The sequence below is a fragment of the Pelodiscus sinensis genome, chromosome 27, assembly GCF_052426305.1.
Source record: "Pelodiscus sinensis isolate ZL-2025 chromosome 27, ASM5242630v1, whole genome shotgun sequence".
In the NCBI taxonomy this organism is placed as follows: Eukaryota; Metazoa; Chordata; order Testudines; family Trionychidae; genus Pelodiscus; species Pelodiscus sinensis.
Genome location: NC_143078.1, coordinates 998,609 through 1,023,642, shown reverse-complemented (window position 1 = coordinate 1,023,642; position 25,034 = coordinate 998,609). Strand labels below are relative to the sequence as shown.

At 44.0% G+C, this 25,034-nt stretch overlaps 1 protein-coding gene across 5 annotated transcripts in view; it reads left to right on the top strand.

Moving 5' to 3' along the window:
• Positions 1-25,034, top strand: part of SYCP1 (synaptonemal complex protein 1) — a 108,047-nt gene that overhangs the window by 47,319 nt on the left and 35,694 nt on the right. For all 5 annotated transcript variants that reach the window (XM_075910539.2, XM_075910538.2, XM_089773713.1 and 2 more), the window contains 7 exons: positions 2,966-3,070; positions 4,127-4,230; positions 7,429-7,546; positions 7,787-7,857; positions 16,870-16,951; positions 23,303-23,365; positions 23,917-23,979. In XM_075910539.2, the coding sequence (XP_075766654.1) occupies positions 2,966-3,070; positions 4,127-4,230; positions 7,429-7,546; positions 7,787-7,857; positions 16,870-16,951; positions 23,303-23,365; positions 23,917-23,979 (606 nt within the window). The remainder of the gene's footprint in view (positions 1-2,965; positions 3,071-4,126; positions 4,231-7,428; positions 7,547-7,786; positions 7,858-16,869; positions 16,952-23,302; positions 23,366-23,916; positions 23,980-25,034) is intronic.

Below are 25,034 nucleotides of genomic sequence, written 5' to 3'. Positions count from 1 at the left end.
GTACGCTGCCAAGTGGCGGCGCTTCTCGTCTTGGGCGTCTCGGAGAAGAGTACAACCGTCCTTGGCCCCTATTCCAACTATCTCGACTATCTCTTTTAACTCCATTCTTCTGGCCTGTCCTTTTCCTCTATTAAAGTCCATGTGGCATCTCTCTCCGCCTTCCATGTTGGTTCGGCAGGAACCTCTCTTTTTTTTCTAACCAGGTGGTTAAAAGGTTTCTTACTGCTTTGGAGAAATTGTACCCCTCGGTGAGGGCTCCATACCCTGCCTGGAACCTCAACCTGGTCCTTCACAGGCTTATGTCCCCTCCTTTCGAGCCTTTGGCTACATGCTCATTGAAGCACCTTTCATTGAAGGTTGCTTTCATAGTAGCTATTACGTCTGCTAGAAGGGTATCAGAGTTAAGGGCGCTGACTATAGAGCCGCCCTACCTTGTTTTTTCACATGATAACGTAAGGCTACAGCCTCATCCAATCTTCCTCCCGAAGATGGTTTCTCTTTTTCACCTATCTCAGGAGATTCATTTACCGGTGTTCTTCCCTAAACCTCACGCATCCCCTAAGGAGCGTGTTCTACACTCCCTGGATGCCAAGCGAGCGCTGGCTTTTTATATTCACCGAACCAAGCCCTTCCGTAAATCCCAACAATTTTTCGTTGCATTTGGGGATAAGGGAAAAGGTTCACCTATTTCTACGCAAAGGTTATCCAGATGGGTGGTGCAATGTATAGCAGAGTGTTATCAACTGGCTGGTAAAACCCCACCCAGGGTGAAGGCACACTCTACCAGGGCGCAGGCGTCCTCGGTAGCCTTTGGTGCCCAAGTACCTATCACAGACATTTGCAGGGCAGCCACCTGGTCTTCCCTCCACACGTTTGCAACACATTATGTGCTACCTCAACAGGCCAGGGAGGATGCAAGGGTGGGCTCTGCAGTCCTCGAATCTGTGATATAAATATGTAAATATATAGATCTGGTTGTCTTTGCTCTGGGTTGGTGACTTGTCACTGTTTATTTGTTCAAATAAATCTGTTATTGTTCACCTTCCTTTATGACTCTGGTGCTATGACTGTTCCGACCCCTCCTCCTTGGCGTTAACTTGGTAGTCACCTACTTTGAATGGACATGAGCAACCACTTGAAGAAGAAAAGAACGGTTACTTACCTGTAACTGTTGTTCTTCGAGATGTGTTGCTCATGTCCATTCGACTCCCATCCTACCTCCCCTTCGTCGGAATATCTGGCAAGAAGGAACTGAGGTGGGGCAGCGCCGGCAGGGGTACTTATGCCCCGCCATGGTGGCGCCACTCCAGGGGGCACCCCGCCGGCGCTACAGGTACCGCTAGGGAAAACGCTCCGGAAGATGTGGTGCACGCGGCGCGCACACCTACTTCGAATGGACATGAGCAACACATCTCGAAGAACAACAGTTACAGGTAAGTAACCGTTCTTTTCTGCAGGGTCTCTCTCACAGCCATCTGTGTTTCACCCCTCTATACAGGATCATTCAGTTTTCTCTCACCCATCAATCGAGATTTATGCAAGGTCTGTGCAATACTTTCCCACCAAACTAAAGAACCAGTCTCCGCAAGAGACCTTAACCTAGTACTAAGAGCATTAATGGGCAAACCATTCGAACCACTAGCAATGTGTTTTCTCCTCCATTTATCCATGAAGATGGCCTTCCTAGTGGCAATTACCTCTGCACGAAGAGTGAGACAGTTGGGCGCACTAATGACCGATCTGCCCTATACAGTCTTCCGTAAGGACAAGGCGGTCTTTCAGGACTATCCTAAATTGCTTCCCAAAGTACTTTACCTCATTACATTGTAATGAACCAGTTTTCTTACTTGTCTTCTTCCTTGAACCTCATAGTGATGATAGGGAAAGGGCTCTACGTACCCTTGATGTCTGCAGGGTGGTGGCCTTTTACTTGCAACGAACACGCTTGTTCAGCAAAACGCCTTGCTTGTTCGTCTTCTCAGGAGACAGATCTCATGGATTACCCATCTCTAAACAGAGACTATCCAAGTGAATCTCAGATTGAATAAGGATAGCTTATGCCATATTCAACAAACAGCCTCCTTTGGCTGTACAGGGCAATGGCCGCCTCCACTGCCTTTCTCCACGGTATCCCCACAGATGAGCTGTAGAGTAGCCAGCCACATGGGCTTCCACTCATACTTTCACCCATCACTATGCCATCCAATCATATGCAGACACACACAATTGATTCGGCTGCTTAGTACTTTCAGTAGCTGAAACAGGCCTTCCAAAGGACCAACCTCTGGACACTGATACTGCTCTGTAGTCATATAAGTTGGCACACCCATGGGGACTTCTTGAAGAAGAAGGGAAGGTTATTCACCCTGTGCAATAATTGGAGTTCTTAGATATGGTTGTCCCTGTGGGTGCTCCACCATCCACCCTCCTCTCCTCTGCTTTTTGGATTTGGTTTGGATCCGGATCAGAGAAGAATTGAGGAGGCGGCTGGCTACTCACGTGCATTACACACACTAGGCGTCTTGCGCCAGAGCCTAGCACGCATGGCCAGCCAGGGGGGCATTGATACTAACAATCTCCAACTGGTGGGTGCAGTGGCACTGGCGCACCTAAGGTGGAGCACCCATGGGGATAGCCATCTTGAAGAACTCCAGTTAGTGCATAGGGTGAGTAACCATCCCTTTTTAAATATCAACTAAAATTAATAAATTGTGTGTAGACTGATTACCCAAAACATTACAAATTTAAAAGTCCCCTTTCTTACATTGCAGCCTTAGGCTGCAATAACATTGTATACACATTTATTACTCAGTGAAGTAACTTATGAGCCTACATTTAGTTGTGTATTTTAAAATTATATTAAACAATATGCCCATGTGTACCAGAGCTGAATTTAACCAATTAAGATTATTCTTTATGTTCAAGCCCTAATTTTGTAAACATTGAGCTCAATGTTCTTAAACAGGAACAAGTTCAAGGGCTTTTATCTGAAAGGAAACATCTTGAGATCATTATTGAGGAATTACAGAAGAGAGAAAAAGAGATGAAGGATATTCTTCAAATCAGAGAGGTCTGTAAAAAGGGTGACTTTTTTTCCTTTCAATATCTTATTGATATAATGCACTTGAATGTCTTTATCAGTGACTTGTATAAATAATTGTGCATGCAATTAAATTAATACGCAGGAGGTTTAAAATAAATATAAAGAAGTATTTCACACAGTGCACAGTCAACCTGTAGGGCATGTTGTGAAGGTCAAAAGTATAACTAAGTTCAAAAAAGATTTTTCATGAAGAATCTCCATCAATGGCTATCAGCCAAGATGGTCAGAGATGCAATTCCTATTGCTAAACCTCTCTTAGATTGCTAGAAACTGAACAACAGGCAAATGGATCACTCTATAATAACCCTGCTTTGTTAATTCATTCTGAAGAATCTACCATGGGCCACTCTTGGAAGAAAACATCCTGGGCTAGATAGATCATTGATCTGACCCAATAACACTGTTTTAATGATCTTGCAAGTTTTTACATCTCTCTATATAATTTAGAGAGTTTGTGCATCTGTCTGCCTGAGTCAGGTTGTTCAAGAGCTCCTCCTAAATTGTAAGCTCTAGGACCACCAACTTTGGAATGCAGCTTTCTCTTATCAAAACTTTAAAGCAAGGTAAGGATTTGGTTGTGCCAGGCAATGGGATGTACTTGGAATGTGATTGATTGTTTCTCATTAAATGGAAAGGAGGGCTCTGCTAGAGTGGACTGTTATATTGTATAATTGCCACATGGGGGCAGCAAGCAGCCAGCAATGGGGATTGGGCCAGGTATAACCCCATTGGGCCAGCATGGGACAGGCGTGGAGAAAGCTACCAACTATATATTTGAGAGTGTCTCTCTCTCTCTCCACCTGTCTCTGTGTGTGCCTGTCCCCCAGCTGGCCACAAACAGGCACTTCTCGCCTGGCCCCAGGCTTCTGTGCTAAGAGAGGGCTGAGGCAGCCTGCAAATTGAAATCCTCAATCCTAACCTCACCCTACAGCAATGGTTTAAATGAAGAGAAAAATCAGTTATGCCAGATAAATCTAGTATGTTATAAATGCATAAACACTTGTGCCACTTTTTTTCCTGCAGAAAGAAGTACACAGTTTGGAAGTACAGTTAACTGGTGCAGCTGAAAAAGAACAAAATTGTATAAAACAGATTACAGCACTGAATGCAGACCTTGAAAAAGAGATGTATGACCTTGTTTTTAATTACAATGTTACCTTAAAAGCTATCTCTCGTTTTAAATGTGAAATTATGTGATTTTTGTAATGAAAATGTAAAATTTATTGTGAAATGCTCTACTGTTTAGCAATTTCAATTCTACTTTTTCTCTGCCATTTCATTAGTACCAGAGCAAAAAAGGGGAAGTGTTAAGTATGGAAAGGGTTAAGTATGGAAAGGGATTGTCTTCAGAATGAAGCATGGAAAACTACTTAAACTGTAACACATGTCTATTTGGAATTTGTAAAAAGAAAAGTGCAATTAGTATTGATATTTCCCTCTCCTGCTCGTCATAGTATTTTTCTTTTCAGCCATGTAAAAACTGTATCACCTTCCTCTTTTTCCGCCATAAGTGTGACTATATCTGCATCTTATAATTAGATTAATAGTTTATTCATGTTTGCATTATTATTGAGGCCCCAGTCAAGGTCAAGGCTCCACAAGCTGTGCACTGTAGAAACCACTAGAAGAATCTGTTGGCTCCTACCATGATTTTACAGTCTTATTTAGAATAATAGGACTGGAGGGGACTTGCTAGGTCATCTAGATCAGTCCAATGTACTGAGACAAGACTAAGTATTTTCTAGACAATCTCTAATAGGTGACTGTCTAATCTGTTCTTAAAAAAACACCAATGAGTAAGATTCCACAGCGTCCCAGTGCTTATAACTACCCTTATAATTAAGAAAATTTTCCTAACGTCTAATATACTTCTATCTTGCTTCAATTTAAGCCTACTTCTTATACTGTCCTCCAAGATAAAGAGAAGAATTTATCACCCTCCTCTTTAATAGTAATAGAAATGTAGCCGTGTTAGTCTGGTTCAGCTGAAGCAAAATACAGGACTATGTAGCACTTTAAAGACTAACAAGATGGTTTATTAGGTGATGAGCTTTCGTGGGCCAGACCCACTTCCTCAGATCAAATAGTGGAAGAAAATAGTCACAACCATATATACCAAAGGATACAATTAAAAAAAATGAACACATATGAAAAGGACAAATCACATTTCAGAACAGGAGGGGGATGTGGGGGGGGGGGGGAGGGGGAGGAAGGAAGGTAAGTGTCTGTGAATTAATTATATTAGAGGTAGGGAGAGTTAGATGGTTGTGACTATTTTCTTCCACTATTTGATCTGAGGAAGTGGGTCTGGCTCACGAAAGCTCATCATCTAATAAACCATCTTGTTAGTCTTTAAAGTGCTACATAGTCCTGTATTTTGCTTCACCTCCTCTTTAAAACAGTCTTCTACATATTCAAAGGCTGTCATGCCCCCCCTGCCCCATCTTCTGCAGCCTAAACTAACCAATTTTTTTTTCAGTTTTTACTCAAAGGTCTAGAGCCTGTGTGGATACAAATTTTGTATCTGCAAAAATGAGCTGGGGATATACGCTTTGTCATCTGTAGATGAGGATACCCATGGATATAACATAGATATCTGTAGATTTGTAGGGTTCTAGATACAAAATTTGTATCTGCATCCATATCAGCAAAAATGAGCTATGGAATATCCATATCTGCAGATGTAAGTATCCACGGATATCTGTAGATTTCCAGGGCTCTACTCATAGGGCATCTTTTCTAGACCTTTAATCAGTTTTGTTGCTCTTTTCCAGACTTTGTCCATTTTTTCTACATTTTTGCTGAAATGTGCTCAGAACTGGTGCATCAGTGCTAAGTAGAGTGGAAGAAATACTTCTCGGCTACGTCTACACTGGCCCCTTCTTCGGAAGGGGCATGCTAATTTTGAACTTGGGAATAGGGAAATCCACGGGAGATTTAAATATCCCCCGCGGGATTTAAATAAACACGGCCGCCGCTTTTTTTCCGGCTTGGGGAAAAGCCGGAAAAAAGCGTCTAGACTGGCGCGATCCTCCGGAATAAAGCCCTGTTCCGAAGGATCTCTTATTCCTACTTTTCCGGAGGATCGCCCCAGTCTAGACGCTTTTTTTCGGCTTTTCCCCAAGCCGGAAAAAAAGTGGCAGCCATGTTTATTTAAATCCCCCGCGGATTTCCCTATTCCCAAGTTCAAAATTAGCATGCCCCTTCCGAAGAAGGGGCTAGTGTAGACGTAGCCCTCATGTCTTGCTTACAACTTTCCTGCTAATACATCAGAATGATGTTCACGTTTTAAGACAAAACATATTATTTATATGTAACAAATGATGGGAAGGGGATGACAAAAGTAACATCAATAAAAACATCTCTCTATCTGTGTACATAATCTGATGGTTCTTCTTCGGGTGATGTCCCCATGGGTGTTCCGCTGTTGGTGACAAGTCATCCCTGGAGAGCAGTCAGAAGCTTTTCTTAGCAGTTGTCAGTCGGGCTGTGCATGTGCTGAAGGCAGCTCACACTATTGGCAGTTTTCCGCCCTGCACGCATGGCCCAGCTCCCCCCTTCAGTTCCTCTAACCGTCCTTGGTTGCATAGAGCTTCTCTCTCACCTCAGGTGTTCATTCTCTTCACACAGTTTCCTGTTATTATTTCAGTTCTATTACTGTTACAATGTTATTCTTTAGTTGTTACGGGCTATTTGTTCTTAAAAAAAACCAAAACAAACAACCCTGGATCCTGAAGTACCGCCTTACTGGCGGTGGCTACGTTTCTCCTTACGCCTGCCTATTCTGTCCCTTCCCCTTTCCTCATTCATTAAAAACAAAACAAACAAAAAAAGAAAGAAAGAGAACCACCGTACTGCTATGATGCTCAGTTCTCAGTACTTTAAGAACTGCCTTAAGTGTAATGACCCCTTGCCAGCCTCGGATGGACATGATGCTGGTATACGCTATTTGGGGGAGTCGCATGTCCCTCCAAAATGCGATCACTGCCGGAGCCTTACCACAAGGGTGAGAGAGGACCGGGAGCTTTGGCTCTGTATGATTTTTTTTTTTGAGGTAGAGCAGAATGCTAAGCCGTTGTGGAATCAGGGTCTGAGCACACAGATTTGCATTTTATAGTCACTGAGAAATAATTGTACTCTTATGCAAATCGGCCACCTCTTTATCCAGTCACTGTGCAGGGATTTACATAAACAAAAAATAATTGTTTAGGGGTGAGTCAACAATTTTCAGTTACCCTATATTCAAGGAGCTTTTTCATGTGCTGATTTGAAAGGGAAATTTGAGAATATAATTTATACCTCTTATCTCCCATTTATTGTAATAGGTTGCGGAATGAGGAACTAAATATGAATTGCAATAAGATTTTATTAGAAAAAGAACAAATAGCACAAGAGAAAAGTGATTCTGTTATAGACCTCAAGAAACTACAAGAAGTTCATAAGGCAAGTTGAGAAGTAAACTTACTTTCTTTTGGAAGACGCTACTCACTTAAAGTGATAAAGTATATAAGGTATATTGAAATATGACCCAAGACCATTTTCATTATATTAATTTTGAAACATCACAATTTTTGTACTTTAGAATACAAATGGTGAAATTCATCGTGTGCTGAGGATCTGGCAAGGCATATGTACTCAAAATGAATTTCCCTCAAATAAATAATTGTATGTATCTTTATTTAGGATAACAGAAAGAAAGAAGAAAAGACTAAGAAGCTAATAGAAAACCTTGAAGAAATGAACAGCCAGCTAAGGGAAGAAAAAACAAATATAAATAGCATGTGCTCAGAAAAAGTTGTATTTACTTTATTTACCATTAGATGTTGGTGTGATACTTTTTATATATAAATACATTTGTAAATTTGTTAATCTGAATTCATAGAAAACATTTTTACTCTGTATATTAATGAAATGGGTCTTAAACTCTTTCTGATGACTTTCGGAGCACCTAGTATTGATAAACACTTTGTTCCATCTTTCCTGAAGAGGCAGAGGTAACAGAGAAGAGTCTTGCTTTTGATGGCTGTCAGCCATGCAAGCACTCTCCTGCATCATTTACCAGCCTTCACTTTGCCTTGCAGGTGTGCTCAAATTCCTCCGGAGCATTCCCCTATGATACCCAATCCCTGACTTCGGTTACTCACAGAAATCCCAGATCCTCTGCCCTCAAAGGAGCAGCATACTAAAGTTTAACATTAACCTCCCTTCCTGTATAAGATAAAGTATTATAAAAAAACCAAAAAGTTCATTAGGAAACTACAGTGATTCTACTAGAAATCAGAGTATTGGAAGCAGATGGTGGTTCTTCGAGGAATGTCCCTGTTGGTGTTCTACCTTAGGTCTGTGGGGTGCTGCTGTGTGCCTAGTTGGGGATTTGCAGTAGCAGTGCCCTCTGGTAGGCTGTGCACGTGCGGCAGATGGTACATTCGGCGCTGCTTCCATGCATACATAGTCAGCCGTTCCTTCAGTTCTTTCTCTGCTGTTGCTGGCATCAGTCTGAACCGAAGTTGCTCTCCAATTTTTTTCTAAAGCATTTTGAATTTTTCTTTGTTAATCTCAACAGTTAGTGTTACAGTTCTTTCTAGTTAGTAGTTAACGTTTTTTCTCCTAGTTTCTTAAAAAAAATTCTCTTTTCTCCTGTTCTACCTGGCTACCTTTTTTGGCCTTGCAGACTTGTACTACCAGGGTTGCCTTGTTCCCGAGGATTCAAACGTTGCCTCTCCTGCAGGCTATCTATCCCCATTTCAGACAGCCATTCCTAGTGTGTGTACTATTTGGGTCAGGGATACGCTACTGCACAGTGCCAGCATTGCAGGTAGTTAACGGCTCACATGCAAAAGGCATGGGAGCTTCAACTGAAAATTCTATCACTTGAGAATAAGGTGAGACTTGCCTCAGCCCCAGAACACTTTCTCCCCTATGCCAGCCATCCCCCTTGGCCATGTCTGAAAAGGCCATGTCTGCCAGCTCTACCTCAAGAGACCCTTCCTCTGAGCAATCTAGGAAGAGATCTCATTCATCAGGGAAAGGTGACTCTCCCTCAAAAAACGGGAGCAAGCACCCAAAGTACCCCCTGCTATTGCACTGGACAGGGAGGTTCCAGGATTGTTTAGCACAAACTTGTTTTTTGAATGATGTCCCTGTGGGTGCTCCACTGTAGGTGTTGGGCTCATGCCGGCGCAGCAGATCGGAGACTTTGATAGCAGTAGTTGGCCGGACCGTGCATGCGCAGTCAGCATCTTGTGATGTTCGCACCTTTCTCTCATGCACAGTCCAGTTCCCGCCAGTTCCTTCGTTACTGCCCTCAGTTGCAGACGGAGAGAGCTCTTCTCCTTAAAATTACCACTTTATCCTTTCATAGTGTACATAGTTATAGTTCTTGTTCTATTGCTAGTTAGTTAGTTAAAGTTAATTGTTTTAAAAAAAACCTTCCCCGTTTACTTTCCTTCACCAAAAAAAAAAAAAAAATGAAAATAAAAGGAGATTTGAGTGTATGTCAACAGCCCTCCCTCCTACAATGCCCGGATCACTGGGCTTCAAGAAATGTGCATCATGCTGGGAAGCCATGCTGGCCTTTGATGGGCACTCGGCATGCATTCAATGCCTTGAAGAGGCCCATGTGCCGCAAAAATGTTCTCATTGCTGCAAGCTCACCACAAGAGCTCATCAAGATAGGGGGAGGTGTTAACGCATGCTCCTCTTCAACAAGGCGTTGTAGCCTCCCGATACTTCACTGGATGAAAATTTACCAGACCCTCATATGGCTTCAAAACGCAGGGCTTCTCCCCCAGTGGTGGGGTCTACCCTGAAAAAGCGCTTTTCACCTGCGTGCTCCTTGCCGCCTGTACTGGTGATTGGAACTAAGACCATGGGTAAGCCCGGTACTTCTGGCACCATGGTGGCATGGCCAACGGCTGCCTCGGACCCCAAGGGTTGGCACCGGGCTCAGTCGGTGCTGTCAACAGAAAAGGATTCACAGTACTCAGCACCCAAAGTTTCATCAGTACTGGCAGCCGCACAAACGAGTTAGCCAGCACTACAACCTCTTGCACCGACTCCAGTGCCACAGCCCCTGGCATCAGCTGCGTTCTCTGCACAAGACCTGGCACCTAGCTCCTCTGTCCCTCCTTTCCAACGTACTTCCCCAGCACCGATCGCAGCACATGCATCGCTGTCACCGAGGAAAGTACAGGCAAAATCTTACACACCTGTCAGTCCCAGTCCTTCCCCAACCTTCTCACCAGAACCGTCTCCATCGCCAACGACACCAAGGTCACCGCTGCGACATAGATCTTCTCCACCTTTACCACCAACACCGGGGCGGGCATATCCTCAAATTAATCATCCATGATGTATGTCCCCCTCTCCTTCGTCATTGAGAGGTTCTGTAACTCTCCATTCGCCAAACATGTCGACCCGTGAGAGTCATTGGGAGGAACATAGGAGCATCTACTCTTCCAGGAAGCCCTCCCCTATATATCGATACCATGGTCACCACCGGTACTACTTCTATCATCCCTGCTGTTCGCACTATAGCCAATGATACTACCCTTTCTCAAGACATTGGTCCTCCTGCAGTTATCGATCCAGCTGCAGCCAACATGACTCACCTCCTCCAAACACTTCTACACAACATCAGCTCCTCCCCCCCATCACTCTTGAGGTGAAAGAGGGACAAATCTCTGAGCCTGACAAACAACAACCGGACACATCACCAACAGGTCAATCCTTCTCACCAGACGAGGCTGTTATTCCGGGTGATACATCCCCTCCTGACAACCTTAAGGTGTTCCAGGAACTATTTAAAGAGTGGCTGCTAGCCAAGAGGTACAGCTAACAGAGGTCCAGGAGGGACAATATAGTCTCCTTAAGAATTTGCAGTCATCCCAGCGGGCAAAGATCACATTACCAATCGATGAGGCAATCATGGAGTCTGCTGAAGAGATATGGCAGACCCCTGCCTCTGTGCTTCTGACTAATAAAAGGGCCGAAAAAATATTTTGTGCCGACCAAGGGTTCTGAATTCTTATTTTCACATCCAGAGCTGAACTCCTTGGTCATTGATGCCACCCAACAGAAGGCAAAAGCCTCTCAGTATGAGAATGCCTCAGGAGAAAAGGACAATACATGAATGGACCTCTTCGGCAGGAAGGTATTTTCCTCCTCCACACTGTTACTACATATAGCCAATTATGTGGCTCTGTTATCGAACCATAATTTCAATAACTACACCAAGCTGACGGCATTGATGGAGCACTTGCCAGACGCCAAGAAGCTTATTTTAAAATCTGTCATGCAGGAGGGCTACGCCTCTCCCAGGACGGGACTACAAATTGCTGTGGATGTGGTGGACACAGCAGTTTGATCTACTGCCACTGCAGTTGTCATGAGGAGATCATAATGGCTACAGAATGCAGGAGTCCTGCGTCAGCTCCAAAATAAGGTGGAAGACCTCCCGTTTGACAGACAAAAATATTTGAAATATTTGAACCGCAGGTCAGCCATTAGTGTCCCAATTTCTCTCATCCTTTTGGCTGGAGCATGTTTTGAATGCCTTCTAGAAAGTGCTTAGTTGTTGGGTTCATGAATACTAATTTGTTTTTGATGGGTTGGTGAAAGGCTGTTATGGCCGCGAGGTGTGTTTTCAATGAACTAAACGAAAGACCTGAGTGTTTTATGGTTTAAAAGATATGCTAATATATCAGATCGTGGGATTGTTCATGGATTTGTGGACTTCTAACCCACCCAAAGGGAGAATCTTAGCCACTTCTGGAGGTAAGATTTTCTTGTTGTTACTCAGATTAAGGTCCCATGTAGGGGTTGGCACCCTACAACGTGGACAGAGATCGTGAAGACTTTTGAGGAACCTCCCTGATAGTGGGTGTACAAATACTGAAGCCCCCTCAATTTGTCTGTGGAAGACTGAAATGGCAGCCAGGTGGACCTCGACTGAAGAAACAGATAACCCATCAGTTTTCAGGGTGCATAAGTAGTCCAGAATGGTTTGTATTGGAGCTTCATTAGGATCAACTTGTGTATGCTGACACCAAGAGGCAAAAAACCTCTATTTCTGCAAGTAAGTCACCCTATTGGACTGTCTCCTGCTGTTCAATAGGACCTCTCTCACTGGTCATGGAACCATCAAGGAGCCATGTGCAGAAGTGCAGGTTCGGGTGATGCAGCTTGCCCCTGTTCTGGAATAGCAGGTCATGTCGGAGTGGCAAGGGGTAAGCTGGTTTGAGAGACAAGTCCTGAAGGGCTAAAAACTAAATTGGTCTGGACAAAGCGGGGGCTATAAAAATAACTCGACCACCATGCAGACAAATTTTGTGTTCAAAGTACACACCCCAACCCAGGAGTGAAGCGACTGTGGTAATTTATATGGCAGGCTCCTCCTGTAAAAACAAGATCCCTGCTAAGAGGCTGCGTGGACATGTCTACCGTCTGAGCAACTGCAGTACTTGCTCGGGCACAAGCATCAGTTTGTGCAACAAATGATGTGAGGGCATGTAAACTGATGCTAGCCAATGCTATAAGGCATGGAAATGGAGACATGCATACTGTACCACATATGTAGTTGCCACCACGTACCCCATGAGTTGAAGGCAGGTACAGACTGTAGTGGATGGATTTGTGATGAGAGTGAGAACCAAATCTTGAAGGGTATGGAACCTGTGTTGCAGAAGGTATGCCCTGGCTGATGTGGCATTGAGGCTTCCTCCTATGAATTCTAAGTCCTGAACTGGATTGTGTTGACTTTTGTTCATTGATTAAAACTCCCAGCAAGTTGAACAACTGATTGGTTCTTCTTATGTCAATAGCTTCCCCTTGTGAATGACCTTTCAGTAAGCAGTCATCAAGATAAGGAAAAATCATCACTCCCTGTCTGAGGTATGCCACTACGACTGTGAAGACTTTAGAGAAGACCCACAGGGCTGTCGACAGACCAAAGGGACCTTGTATTGAAAATAGTCCTGTCCCACTTTAAAGCGAAGGAAACATCTGTGTGATGGATGTATGGTTATGTGGAAGTACGTGTCTTGTAAGTCGAGGCTGTAAATCAGTCCCCTACTGAGACTAGTGTGACCATTTTGAAGCAATGTTTCCATAGGAATTTGTTCAGCTTCTGGAGATCCAGGATTGGCCTCCAGCCTCCTGTGCAATTCTGGGGGAGGAAATGCATTGAATGAAAGCCCTTTCCCCAGTATGGAGCAGGAATCCTTTCTATGGTTTTTGGTTGAAGAAGCTGCTTGATTTCACAGAATCATAGAATCATAGGACTGGAAGGGACCTCAAGAGGTCATCGAGTCCAGCCCCCCGCCCTCAAGGCAGGATCAAGCTCCGTCTACACCATCCTTGACAGATGTCTATCTAACCTGTTCTTAAATATCTCCAGAGAGGGAGATTCCACCACCTCCCTTGGCAATTTATTCCAATATTTGACCACCCTGACAGTTAGGAATTTTTTCCTAATGTCCAATCTAAACCTCCCCTGCTGCACTTTAAGCCCATTACTCCTTGTCCTGTCCTCAGAACCAAGAGGAACAAATTTTCGCCTTCCTCCTTGTGACACCCTTTTAGATATTTGAAAACCGCTATCATGTCCCCCCTTAATCTTCTTTTTTCCAAACTAAACAAGCCCAGTTCATGAAGCCTGGCTTCATAGGTCATGTTCTCTAAACCTTTAATCATTCTTGTCGCTCTTCTCTGTACCCTTTCCAATTTCTCCACATCTTTCTTGAAATGTGGCGCCCAGAACTGGACACAGTACTCCAGCTGAGGCCTAACTAGTGCAGAGTAGAGCGGCAGAATGACTTCATGAGTTTTGCTTACAACACACCTGTTGATACAACCCAGAATCATATTTGCTTTTTTTGCAACAGCATCACACTGTTGACTCATATTCAACTTGTGGTCCACTATGACCCCTAGATCCCTTTCCGCCATGCTCCTTCCTAGACAGTCGCTTCCCATCTTGTATGTATGGAACTGATTGTTCCTTCCTAAGTGGAGCACTTTGCATTTCTCTTTATTAAACCTCATCCTGTTTACCTCTGACCATTTCTCTAACTTGCTAAGGTCATTTTGAATTATGTCCCTATCCTCCAAAGAAGTTGCAACCCCACCCAGTTTGGTATCATCTGCAAACTTAATAAGCGTACTCTCTATCCCAATATCTACATCATTGATGAAGATATTGAACAGTACGGGTCCCAAAACAGACCCTTGAGGAACTCCACTTGTTATCCCTTTCCAGCAGGATTTAGAACCGTTAACAACAACTTTCTGACTACGGTTATCCAGCCAATTATGTACCCACCTTATCGTGGCCCTATCTAAGTTATATTTGCCTAGTTTATCAATAAGAATATCATGCGAGACCGTATCAAATGCCTTACTAAAGTCTAGGTATATGACATCCACCGCTTCTCCCTTATCCACAAGGCTCGTTATCTTATCAAAGAAAGCTATCAGATTAGTTTGGCATGACTTGTTCTTCACAAACCCATGCTGGCTATTCCCTATCACTTTATTACCTTCCAAGTGTTTGCATATGATTTCCTTAATTACCTGCTCCATTATCTTCCCTGGGACAGACGTTAAACTGACCGGTCTGTAGTTTCCTGGGTTGTTCTTATTCCCCTTTTTATAGATGGGCACAATATTTGCCCTTTTCCAGTCTTCTGGAATCTCCCCTGTCTGCCATGATTTTTCAAAGATCATAGCTAAAGGCTCAGATACCTCCTCTATCAGCTCCTTGAGTATCCTGGGATGCATTTCATCAGGACCTGGTGACTTGCTGACATCTAACTTTCCTAAGTGATTTTTAACTTGTTCTTTGTGTATCCTATCTTCTAAACTTACCCTCTCTCATTTTTTGATGATCCAAAAAATTTGCATAGACAATGTATACGTTTATTCTCATTGCCCCAATGTGGCCCAGACAGACATGGTTCCCTTACCTTTTTTGCCTCACATTTTTTCCTTCTACTAGCTTCCACAATATCCTGATTTTCTGTTGCAGAACAGCAGAACCCTGCCTCTACATCCCCAAAAACTTAATCTTCAGATATGGTTCCTCAGTGGTTCCAAAATGAGGTAACATGCTCAGAAGCAGTAAAACCTATTCTCCTAAATTACAAATGATCTACAGCAAGGGTTACCTACCTCCAAAAATGGAAAAAATTCTCTCTTTGGTGTAAGTACAAGCAGCTTGACCTCCATAAAGTGCCACTACCTGCTGTCCTAGACTACCTACTGGAATTGAAACAGTCTAGCTTAGCTATTACCTGTATGAGTCCACCTCTCTGCCATTATGACATTTCACTTCCACATCAATGGTTTTTCTGTTTATGCTCACCCCCTACCAGACGCTTTCTACAGGACATCCAGAATGCATATCCTCCAATCAGACAACCCATACTAACATGGGGCATCAACCATGTCCTAAAACCCCTCACCTGGCCACCTGCTCACTTTTATACCTCTCCATGAAAGTTGCACTCCTTGTAACTATCACTTCAGCTGGGAGAGTAAGCGAGATCAGGGCACTTATGGATGAACTACCTTATACCATCTTCACAAAAGACAGTCATCCTGTGTCCACACCCAACCTTTTTACCAAAAGTACCTACTGTCTTCCATATGAACCAACCAATTCCTGACAAGGACCAACCAGAAGCTATTTTGCATTCCTTAGACATATGATACGACTTAGCTTTCTATATAAATAGAATTAGGCCCTTCCGTAAGTCACAACAGATATGCATCTCCATTGTCCAGTGCTCTAAGAGAATGGTAATCTCTATGTAACAGTTGTCCAACTGGATCTCTACTTGAATAAAAATGTTTTATACTCTCTGAGACAAGCTACCTCCCCACAAACTAATGAGCTCTTTCTACATGAGGCATGGTGATCTCAATTGCCTTTTTATACAATGTTCCATTACAGGTTATCTGTCGGGCAGCTATATGGATGTCAAAACACACTTCTGGTAAAATACTATGTGATCATTTCTGGCCCCATTCCTGACACAAAAGTGGGCTTACCAGTCTTATACTCCACTCTTAACTCTGAATCCCACCAGCCAATGAGGGTATTCCATGGTAGTCTCCTACAGTGGAGGGTCCATAGGGGCATTACTTGATGAACAAGAAGTTACTCACCTTGTGCAGTAACAATGGATCTGTGGCACTGGGATGACCTAACACCTACAATGGAGTACTTACAAGGGGACACATCTTGAAGAACCATTGTTACAGCACAAGGTGAAGAACCATCGTTACAGCACAAGGTGAATAAATTCTTTTGAGTTTTCTGAGAAAAACCCTTTAATTGTAGAGGAAGCATTAAGAAAATAGTATATACAACATTATTAGTTAAATGTGGAAAAATTGAGACATAAGTATTATGGAGAAGAGGAATCCTATTAAATTTTACCTTCTGAAATTTATATTTTGACAAGTCTCATTGTTAATCTGCCTTCCACAATATGGATATAGATGTTATGAAGATAACTTACTAGATGTATAGCACTTTTTAGGCCTGTGAAAAGTAAGTACAGCTCAGAAGTGAAAGTCTAGGCCACTGCCTAACCCTGTGGGAACATCTTCAAAGATTGGCTTAAAACATCATTAATAATTGCAATAAAGGAAGCTGCCTTTCTAGCCTTGAGCTAAAAGTGTTAAGTGTCCTTTAGTAGTAGAGAAAGAAATTGTAAGTTTTTAGCTAAATATTTTCTAATACTTATTAATTTGTCATTTAGAAATGACCTGGAGTCTCTGAAGGAGAAGATGAAAAAGAAAGACGAAGAGGCTAAAACTAAATTGGATGAAAGTGAAGAAAATGTATGAGGATATATAAAGTACTACCTCTTATTTTGAAAAAGCTATAGCACAAAATATCTGAGCCCCAAAAATTATTCTTTGGAAATAGATGGGGACAGTATAAAATAATAGCAGTGTAGGAAGGAGTTGATTGGGATGCTTTCCAGGAGTATGCAGAGTTGTGATGCTTGTTACCACCTGCCCTTAGAGCAGGGGTGAGCAATAATTTTCTAAGGGGACCACTTCACAAATTTCGGAAGGGACGTGGTGTCGGGCGGAAGGGACGGGGTTGAGAGCTATCCTACCGGGAGCTTTGCTTGGCCTGGGGGTCCCTGCCCCCTGACTTACGGCCAATGGAAGGGACCTGGAGCAGAGGGGAGGGTGCTGGGGGCTAGCCTCCTCCCAGAGTTGTCTGGGGTGGAGGCTTAGATTTCATATAATAGGGTTTGCAGTTCTTGGCCCCCACTGCTAACCTGTTGTCTGGAAGCTGCCCAGAAAGCACAAGCCCTTTGAATAGAACCAGTTGAAAGGGCTTGCGCCTCCTGGACAGCTCCCAGGCCGCAGGCCAGTGCGGCAGAGCTATGAGCTCTTTTCAATTGCTTCTGTTTAAAGAGCTTGCGCCTGCAGGGTCGCTGCCACATAATGCAGCCACCTAGCAGGTGAGTCCTTTAAATAGAAACAGTTGAAAGGGCTTGCTTATCTGGCTCCCTAGCAACATGCTAGAGGTATGGGGAGCTGCGAGCCCTTTTAAGTGCTTCTGTTTAAAGGGCTGGTGCCTTCCCTGCATCTGTCAGGCAATGCAATGCCTAGCAGCCACGGGGAACACGAGAGCCCTTTATAGAAACAGCTGAAAGGGCATGCAGCTCCCTGCACCTCTAGCATCTTGCCAGAGATGCCCAATCCCTTTCAGCCCTTTCTATGTAAAGAGCTCTTGTGTTCCCTGCGGCTGCTAGGTAATGCTGCTTGACAGGTGTGGGGAAGGCATGAGCCCTTTAAATAGAAACTTTTAAAAGGGCTCCCAGCTCCCCATGCCTCTAGCGCGTTTCTAGGGAGAAAGAGAGGCAAGCCCTTTCAGCTGTTTCGATTTAAAAGGCTTGTGCTTTCCCTGCATTGCTAGGGAGCCAGAGACCTGAGCCCTTTCCACTGCTGCTGTTTAAAGGGCTAGCACTTCCCCATGGCTGCTAGGCAAGGTGCAGGGAAGACACAAGCCCTTTAAATAGAAGCAGTTAGAAGGACTCACATCCCTCTCCCTCTCTGAGGCAACACACTAGGAGGCAGGGCCTGGAACCCTAACCAGATCTGGCCCACTGAAAGGCTTTTGCCCACCCATGCCTTAGAGTGAGGAGGTCTTATCTATCCCTATTGTGGATCAGCTCCCTAACTGTACTGGCCTCTGACAACACAAATACTTTCTTCCAGGCATCCTTAGGCCTTGCACTCTCTGTACAGGTTAGTGATAGAAACATGCCAAATCCCACATTCTCCAAGTGTGTTTCTAAACTGCCTAGCTTCTGTTCCACTGAATGTTCACAGAACTTTCAGTTCTTCGAGTGCTTGCTCATGTCCATTCAATATAGGAGTGCACATTTTCCATGTGCACTGATGCCAGAAGATTTTCCCTCTGCTGTATCCATAGGGGACCGGCTTCAGCGACCACCCCCATCACCTCTCAATGAAGGTATTCCATCATGGACATCTGCAGAGCAGCAGCATGGACGTTGGTCCATACATTCACCAAATACTATATAACAGAACAATATTTCTCAATGTGGACATGCACTTTGGATAGTCCTTATTAACAATGGTACACAGACATTGCAAAGTCCTGCCTTCCACAAAAAGACATTACTCCATAGTCATCTAACGTTGAGCACCCCTACAGACCCACCTTGTGCAAAACTTAAAAAATGAATCATCTTTAACACCTCGATACTAACAAAAATATATGTAGTATCATGAGCTTTTGTGGGCGCAACCCACTTCTTTAGATGAGTGGAGCAAAAGGCACAGAAACTCCAAATTTAAAGCACAAAAAGTAGGGAGAGGGAGAGGAAAAGAAAAACCCTGTCAGTTACAGTGCCCATGCTAAATGAGGCTAATAGAGTGAGCTGTAAGTGTCCAATACTTAGCTTTTGATGTCATTAGGGTGTTGAAGTACTTTGAGATGGTTGTTCCTGTGGGTACTCCATGATACTCCTTTCTCCCCTCTACTTTGGATCAACATGGCTGGTCAGGGTAGAGAAGGAACTGAGGGTATATCTATGCTTGCATCCTAGTTCAAACTAGGGATTCAAATGTAGGCATTCGAAATAGTCAATAAAGCGGGGATTTAAATATCCCATGCTTCATTAGCATGATCTCGCCAGTGCGTTGCTCCGATCAACAGCTGTTTCGAAAGTGAAAGTGCGCGCCAGGACGTGTTAGTTCGAACCAAACCCCTTGGTTTGAACTAACGTTATTCCTCATTTTTTGAGGAGTAACATTAGTTCTTCTTCGAGTGGTCCCCGTGGGTGCTCCATTCTGGGTACTGGTGCGTCCTCGTGCTGGCAACTGGAGACTTTTTCTAGCAGTTTCTGCCGAGCCACAGAGGCGCCGCAGCACCCTCTCATGCCCTTGGAATCTTCAGGTGCCTGCGCGGTGAGGCCCCTCAGTTCCTTCTCGACCATCCTTGGCAGCAGACGGAGACTCTCTTTCTCTCAAAGTCCTGTTAAAAAATAGAATACCCAGTTTTACCCCATAGTTTCCTCACCATCCAAGTTTTTTAGCCCTCTTATCATTCCCAGTCAAGTTAAAAATTTTTTTTCTCTTATTGAGGTTTGCCGCTTCCCTGCCTCATGCCTGGCTCCCCGGGCTTTAAGAGATGTGAGTCATGCCCGTGTCTGATGGGCACTCCAAGTGCATAAAGTGCCTAGGGGAGTCACACTAGAGGCAAAAGTGCCCTCACTGCTCAAAACTTACTGCAAGGGCATGCCGTGACTGGGCCAACAGGCTAAAGACACTTCTCTACGAGAAGTCCCTTTGCTCTTCTTCAGAGGACTCTTCCACAGCTTCAAAGGTGGCCTCACTGAGTAAAGGTATGGATAAAGATCATCGCTCTACCCTCTCCGGCCCTGCAGCTGCGAAAACAGGCCTTTCCCCATCTCCCTCGCTACCCTCGGCACCGTCAGCTGCACGGGTCAGCACGGAGGATACACTAGGAATTTCAGGTATGGCACCGTCAAAGTCGGCACCGCATAAAAGAGCTCACTCGGAGCCGAAACAGAGGCTGGTGGCACCACAGGCTACTGCACTGGACGTTTCCTCGGCACCGGCCGCACCAGTGGGCCAGCACAAAGACTGGACAGTACTGAAACACCATACCAAAGAGGCACCGTCATCCACTCCGAAGAAGCCCCGAATCAACATGCCTCCACCAAGTCATACAGCACCGGAGCTACCTCAATCTCCATTCCTATGTGCAGAGGCCATCAAATTCTGGAATTGGTGCCTCACACATCAGGTCACTCCAGTAGCTGCTTACCTCCTGGGAGTACTCAATGACACAGCAGATACCCTAAGCTGCACGTTCCACGATCAGCACGAATGGGAGAAAGACAGACATGCTCTCACTCCCCTCTTCCTACAGTGGGGCCAACCAGACATAGACTTCTTTGCCATAAAAAGCAACAAAAAGTACCATCTCTATTGCTCCAGAGGAGAACTGGGAAAACATTCCCTCAGAGACGCCTTTTCCATCACATGGGGTGCTCCCCTTCTTTATGCGTTCCCTCTCTTCCACCTTCTACACAAAGTCCTCAACAAAATCAGAGTGGACCAGGCTTGGGTGATATTAGTGGCACCCGCGTGGCCCAGACAGACGTGGTATCCTTACCTTCTCAGGATGACGATGACAGACCCGAACCCCTTCTCACTCCAACACGATCTTCTGTCACAGCATCACAGGAAGACACTCCATCCGGACCTCCACAAGCTCCATCTCCACGCTTTGCTCCTTCATGGCTGCAGGATGCTGAGATTACCTGTTCGGAACAGGTGAAAGAAATATTAATCAACAGTAGAAGACAATCCACCAGGAAAACATACAAATGGAACTGCTTTTCTCACTGGCACAATCACCTACACACACCTCCGGAGTCTGCTCCCTTCCGTACTACTTTGTTGGACTATTTATTATCTCTCAAACAGTCAGGCCTCACCCTTAGCACTATTGAGGTCCATGCAGCTGCCATAGCTGCCTTTCATCATCCTATCGATGGAGTTTCCTTCCTCGCTAACCCATTAACTAAACACTTCCTTAAAGGTCTGCCAAACACCTTCCCTCCAATAGGTTCACTGGTCCCCATCTGGGATCTGAACCATGTCCTAAAAAGCCTGATGAAGCCACCATTCGAACCTCTAGTGACCTGCGGTCTCATCTGTCTATGAAGGTGTCGTTTCTCGTCGCAATTACCTCCAGCAGGAGGGTAAGCGAACTCACAGCCTTGATGGCCGATCCTCCATACACAGTGTTCACAAAGGACAGAGTGATACTCCGACCGCATCCGAAGTTCCTCCCCAAAGTACCTTCCCCCTTCCACATTAACAAACCCATACACTTACCTGCCTTCTTTCCGAAGCCACATGCCAACCCAATCCAGGCTGCATGGCACACTCTCGACGTCCGACGGGCACTGGCATTTTATGTCGGTTGCACTAAGCCGTGGCGAGCCTTACCTAGGCTTTTCATCTCCTACTCTGAAAGATCTAGAGGACAAGCAGTCTCGTCTCAGAGAATGTTGATATGGATCACCTCATGTATCAGAACTTGTTATACCTTCTACAATAAACACTTACCCGAAACCATTACGGCTTATTCCACCAGGGCAGTGTCTTCCACAACTGCCTTCCTTAACGACGTTCCTCTTAGGGACATTTGCAATGATACCACTTGGTCATCTGACCACACATTTCCACAACACTATGCACTCTCCTCTTTGATTGCATCCTCCATGGCGGTGGGACATGTAGTACTGTCCACAGTGACTACCACCTGGCTCCAAACTCACCTCCACGAGCCGACAACTGCTCTGTAGTCACCCAGAGTGGAGCAGCTACAGGGACCACTTGAAAAAGGAGTTATTCACCTTGTGCAGTAACGGTGGTTCTTCGAGATGTGTCCCCGTGGGTGCTCCATTACCCTCCCTCCTTCCCCTGCTTTGGAGCCTTGTTCTCTAGTGGGTAGAGAAGGAACGGAGGGACCGCGCCGTGCATGCACCTGAAGATTCCAACAGCACGAGAGGGCGCTGTGGCACCTGCACGACGCAGCAGAAACTGCTAGAAAAAGTCTCCCATCGCTGGCGCGAGGACGCACCAGCACCCAGAGTGGAGCACCCACGGGGACACATCTCAAAGAACCACCGTTACTGCATAAGGTGAGTAACTCCTTCTTCGAACAAAGGGGTTTGGTTCGAACTAACGTGTCCTGGCGCACACTTTCACTTTTTTGAGGAGTAACATTAGGTAGAACCAAGGGGTTTGGTTCGAACTAACATGTCCTGGCGCGCACTTTTACTTTTGAAACAGCTGTTGATTGGCATAACGTGCTGGCGACATCATGCTAAGGAAGCATGGGATATTTAAATCCCCGCTTTGTTGACTATTTTGAATGCCTACATTTGCATCCCTAGTTCGAACTAGGGTGTAAGTGTAGACATACCCTGAGGAACAATTGGCGGCATGCAATGGTTAACCACTCATATGCCACCGCCCAGCATATTGCTGCTGAAAATCTCCGACTATAAGCACAAGAGGCTGAAATACCTAGCTTGGAGCATCCACAGGTACAACCATCTCAAAGAATTTCAGTTACCATGCAAGATGAGTAATCCTTTCTTATAATGTCTTACTGTGAAATTAGATTAAGACACCCCAAAAAAGAGATTGCTGTTTGTTTGGTCTGTAAATATAAATAAATTCCAAAAGAAAACTAGCTGCATGTTTTGAGGCTATTTGTGGCTCCAGTCCTGCATCATTGGAGTCAGAAATGGATTTGCCATTGATTTCAAAGGGAACTGATTGATAGAGCACTGCGCAGACACAAAATTTGTATCTGCATCTGTGTCTGCAAAAATAAGCTGTGGATATCCGCATACACATCTGCCAATATAAAGCATATATCTGCAGATTTGCAGGGATCTAGATAAATATGTATCCACATCTCTATCCACAACAGTGAGCTGCGGATGCGGACACTCATGCATATCCATAGATTTGCAGAGCTCTACTGATTGATTCTATGTCCCTCTTTATGAGAGGCAAGGGATACAAATAAATTTGAAGTCAGTGCAGAATTTCTTAGTTTAGTCACATTTTAAAATAATTATAATATTTCAGGCTAGAAACATTGGAAGTGAAATTTCAAGAAAGGAAAAGCAACTGAAGATGCTAGAAAATAAGGTATGTGTGTGCTATTATACTATGATCGATAGAGAACTTCAAAAATTCTTTTCAGCTTTAAAGCATTAACTGCAATATTTCATATACAATTTGTGAACAGAAAAGGGATGATTATGATTCCCTCTTACAAATTTTTGCTCTGCTCCAATTATAAGTTTTTGATGGGCATCCCTCTGCAATTTTACTTGCTAGCAGTAGACTACGACTATAGCTTTACTACTCTAAATTTTAATTCGGCAAAATACTTAAGCTTTTGTTTACCTGCCACTGAAATTGGTGGGATTTATGCAAGTGATTACAGTTAAGCATATACTTAAGTGTTGTACTTGAGCATGTGCTTATGTGTTTTTACCAAGTTGGGGCCAAGAATAGTTCCAATGCGCATCAGTGAGATTAATCACATTAAAGAAAATGAGCATGCTTAAGAAGCCTTTACTGAATTGGGAAGTATCCAAAGACAAATGCAATATTTCTTAAAATATCAATCAAACTAACAAATTCTAAAAATATATTTTGACATGATTCATTATTTGAAATATTTTTGTTTTTAGTTTAACAATTTAAAGAAACAAGTTGAAAATAAAACCAAATACAATGAAGAACTACAACAAGAGGTATGTAGATTTTTTGAAAAGTTACAGGAATACAGAATACATAGAAATCCAGCTGCATTTGTGTAGAGTAATATTGTCAGATTCTGGTAATATTTTAAATAGATGGGGAGTGTATTACCTAATACGGAATCTGCTAATGTCTATGAGATTACATAACTGGTTCTTGTTTTTATGATAGTCTTAATTCTGATGAAATCTAAAGAAAATTTTGTCTATAGAATAATACTTTTTAATTATAAAACTTGTCCTACTTTTGTGAATTATTACTGTAGAAAGAGAATATTTATAAGCAGGGGTGGCCCATGCGTATAGGCCGACTCGCCGTAGCCTAGGGCACCACCTTCAATGGGGTGCCTAATGATGATGTTGCACCATTGAGGGCCGTGCAGGTGGGGGTGCCGACTGCGTGTTCTGCCTGGGGCACCAGCTGCCGGCAGCCCACCTTGGGCTGCCCCTGTTTATAGGAAATTCTAATTATGTTGTATTTGAGACACAGTGTCATTAATATACTTTGACATAACTCAAGTGTTTTATTTATCCATCAGTAAGAGAAGAAATAAAAAAACTGAGTTCAGATAGTCCTCTCATGTTAAAAGCTACGGGAGTGGACTTTTTGTGAGAAAATCTCATTGAAGTTTTTTTCAAAGACATTCCCCCCCCCCTCCCCATCTCACCTTAAGGGGGCAGAGTTGTCTCTTTGTAGAAAAATCATCCAGAAACTTGGGCCATCTGCTTGGAGCTTCAGTATCAATGAAAGAGCTCTGGCCTTTGGAGATTGCTTTGTAGTGCAATCTGGGGCTGTATTACTTTTTTTCATACAAGTTCCCAGAGCAGGAGGCAGCAATATTCTGCATCCTCCTCTTTCCTTCCCACAGGTGTTACTCACATGAACCTTGAACTATGTGGAGAGTTTTCCACAGGGTCCAGAAAGGATGAAAAAAACAGTGTTATTGTGCTATTTGAGCTCTTTTTCCACAAGAACAACTTCTCCATTCACAAATCTCAGGGGCAAGGGCCTGATATGGGACATGGACTGTACATTTATTTTAAAAGGC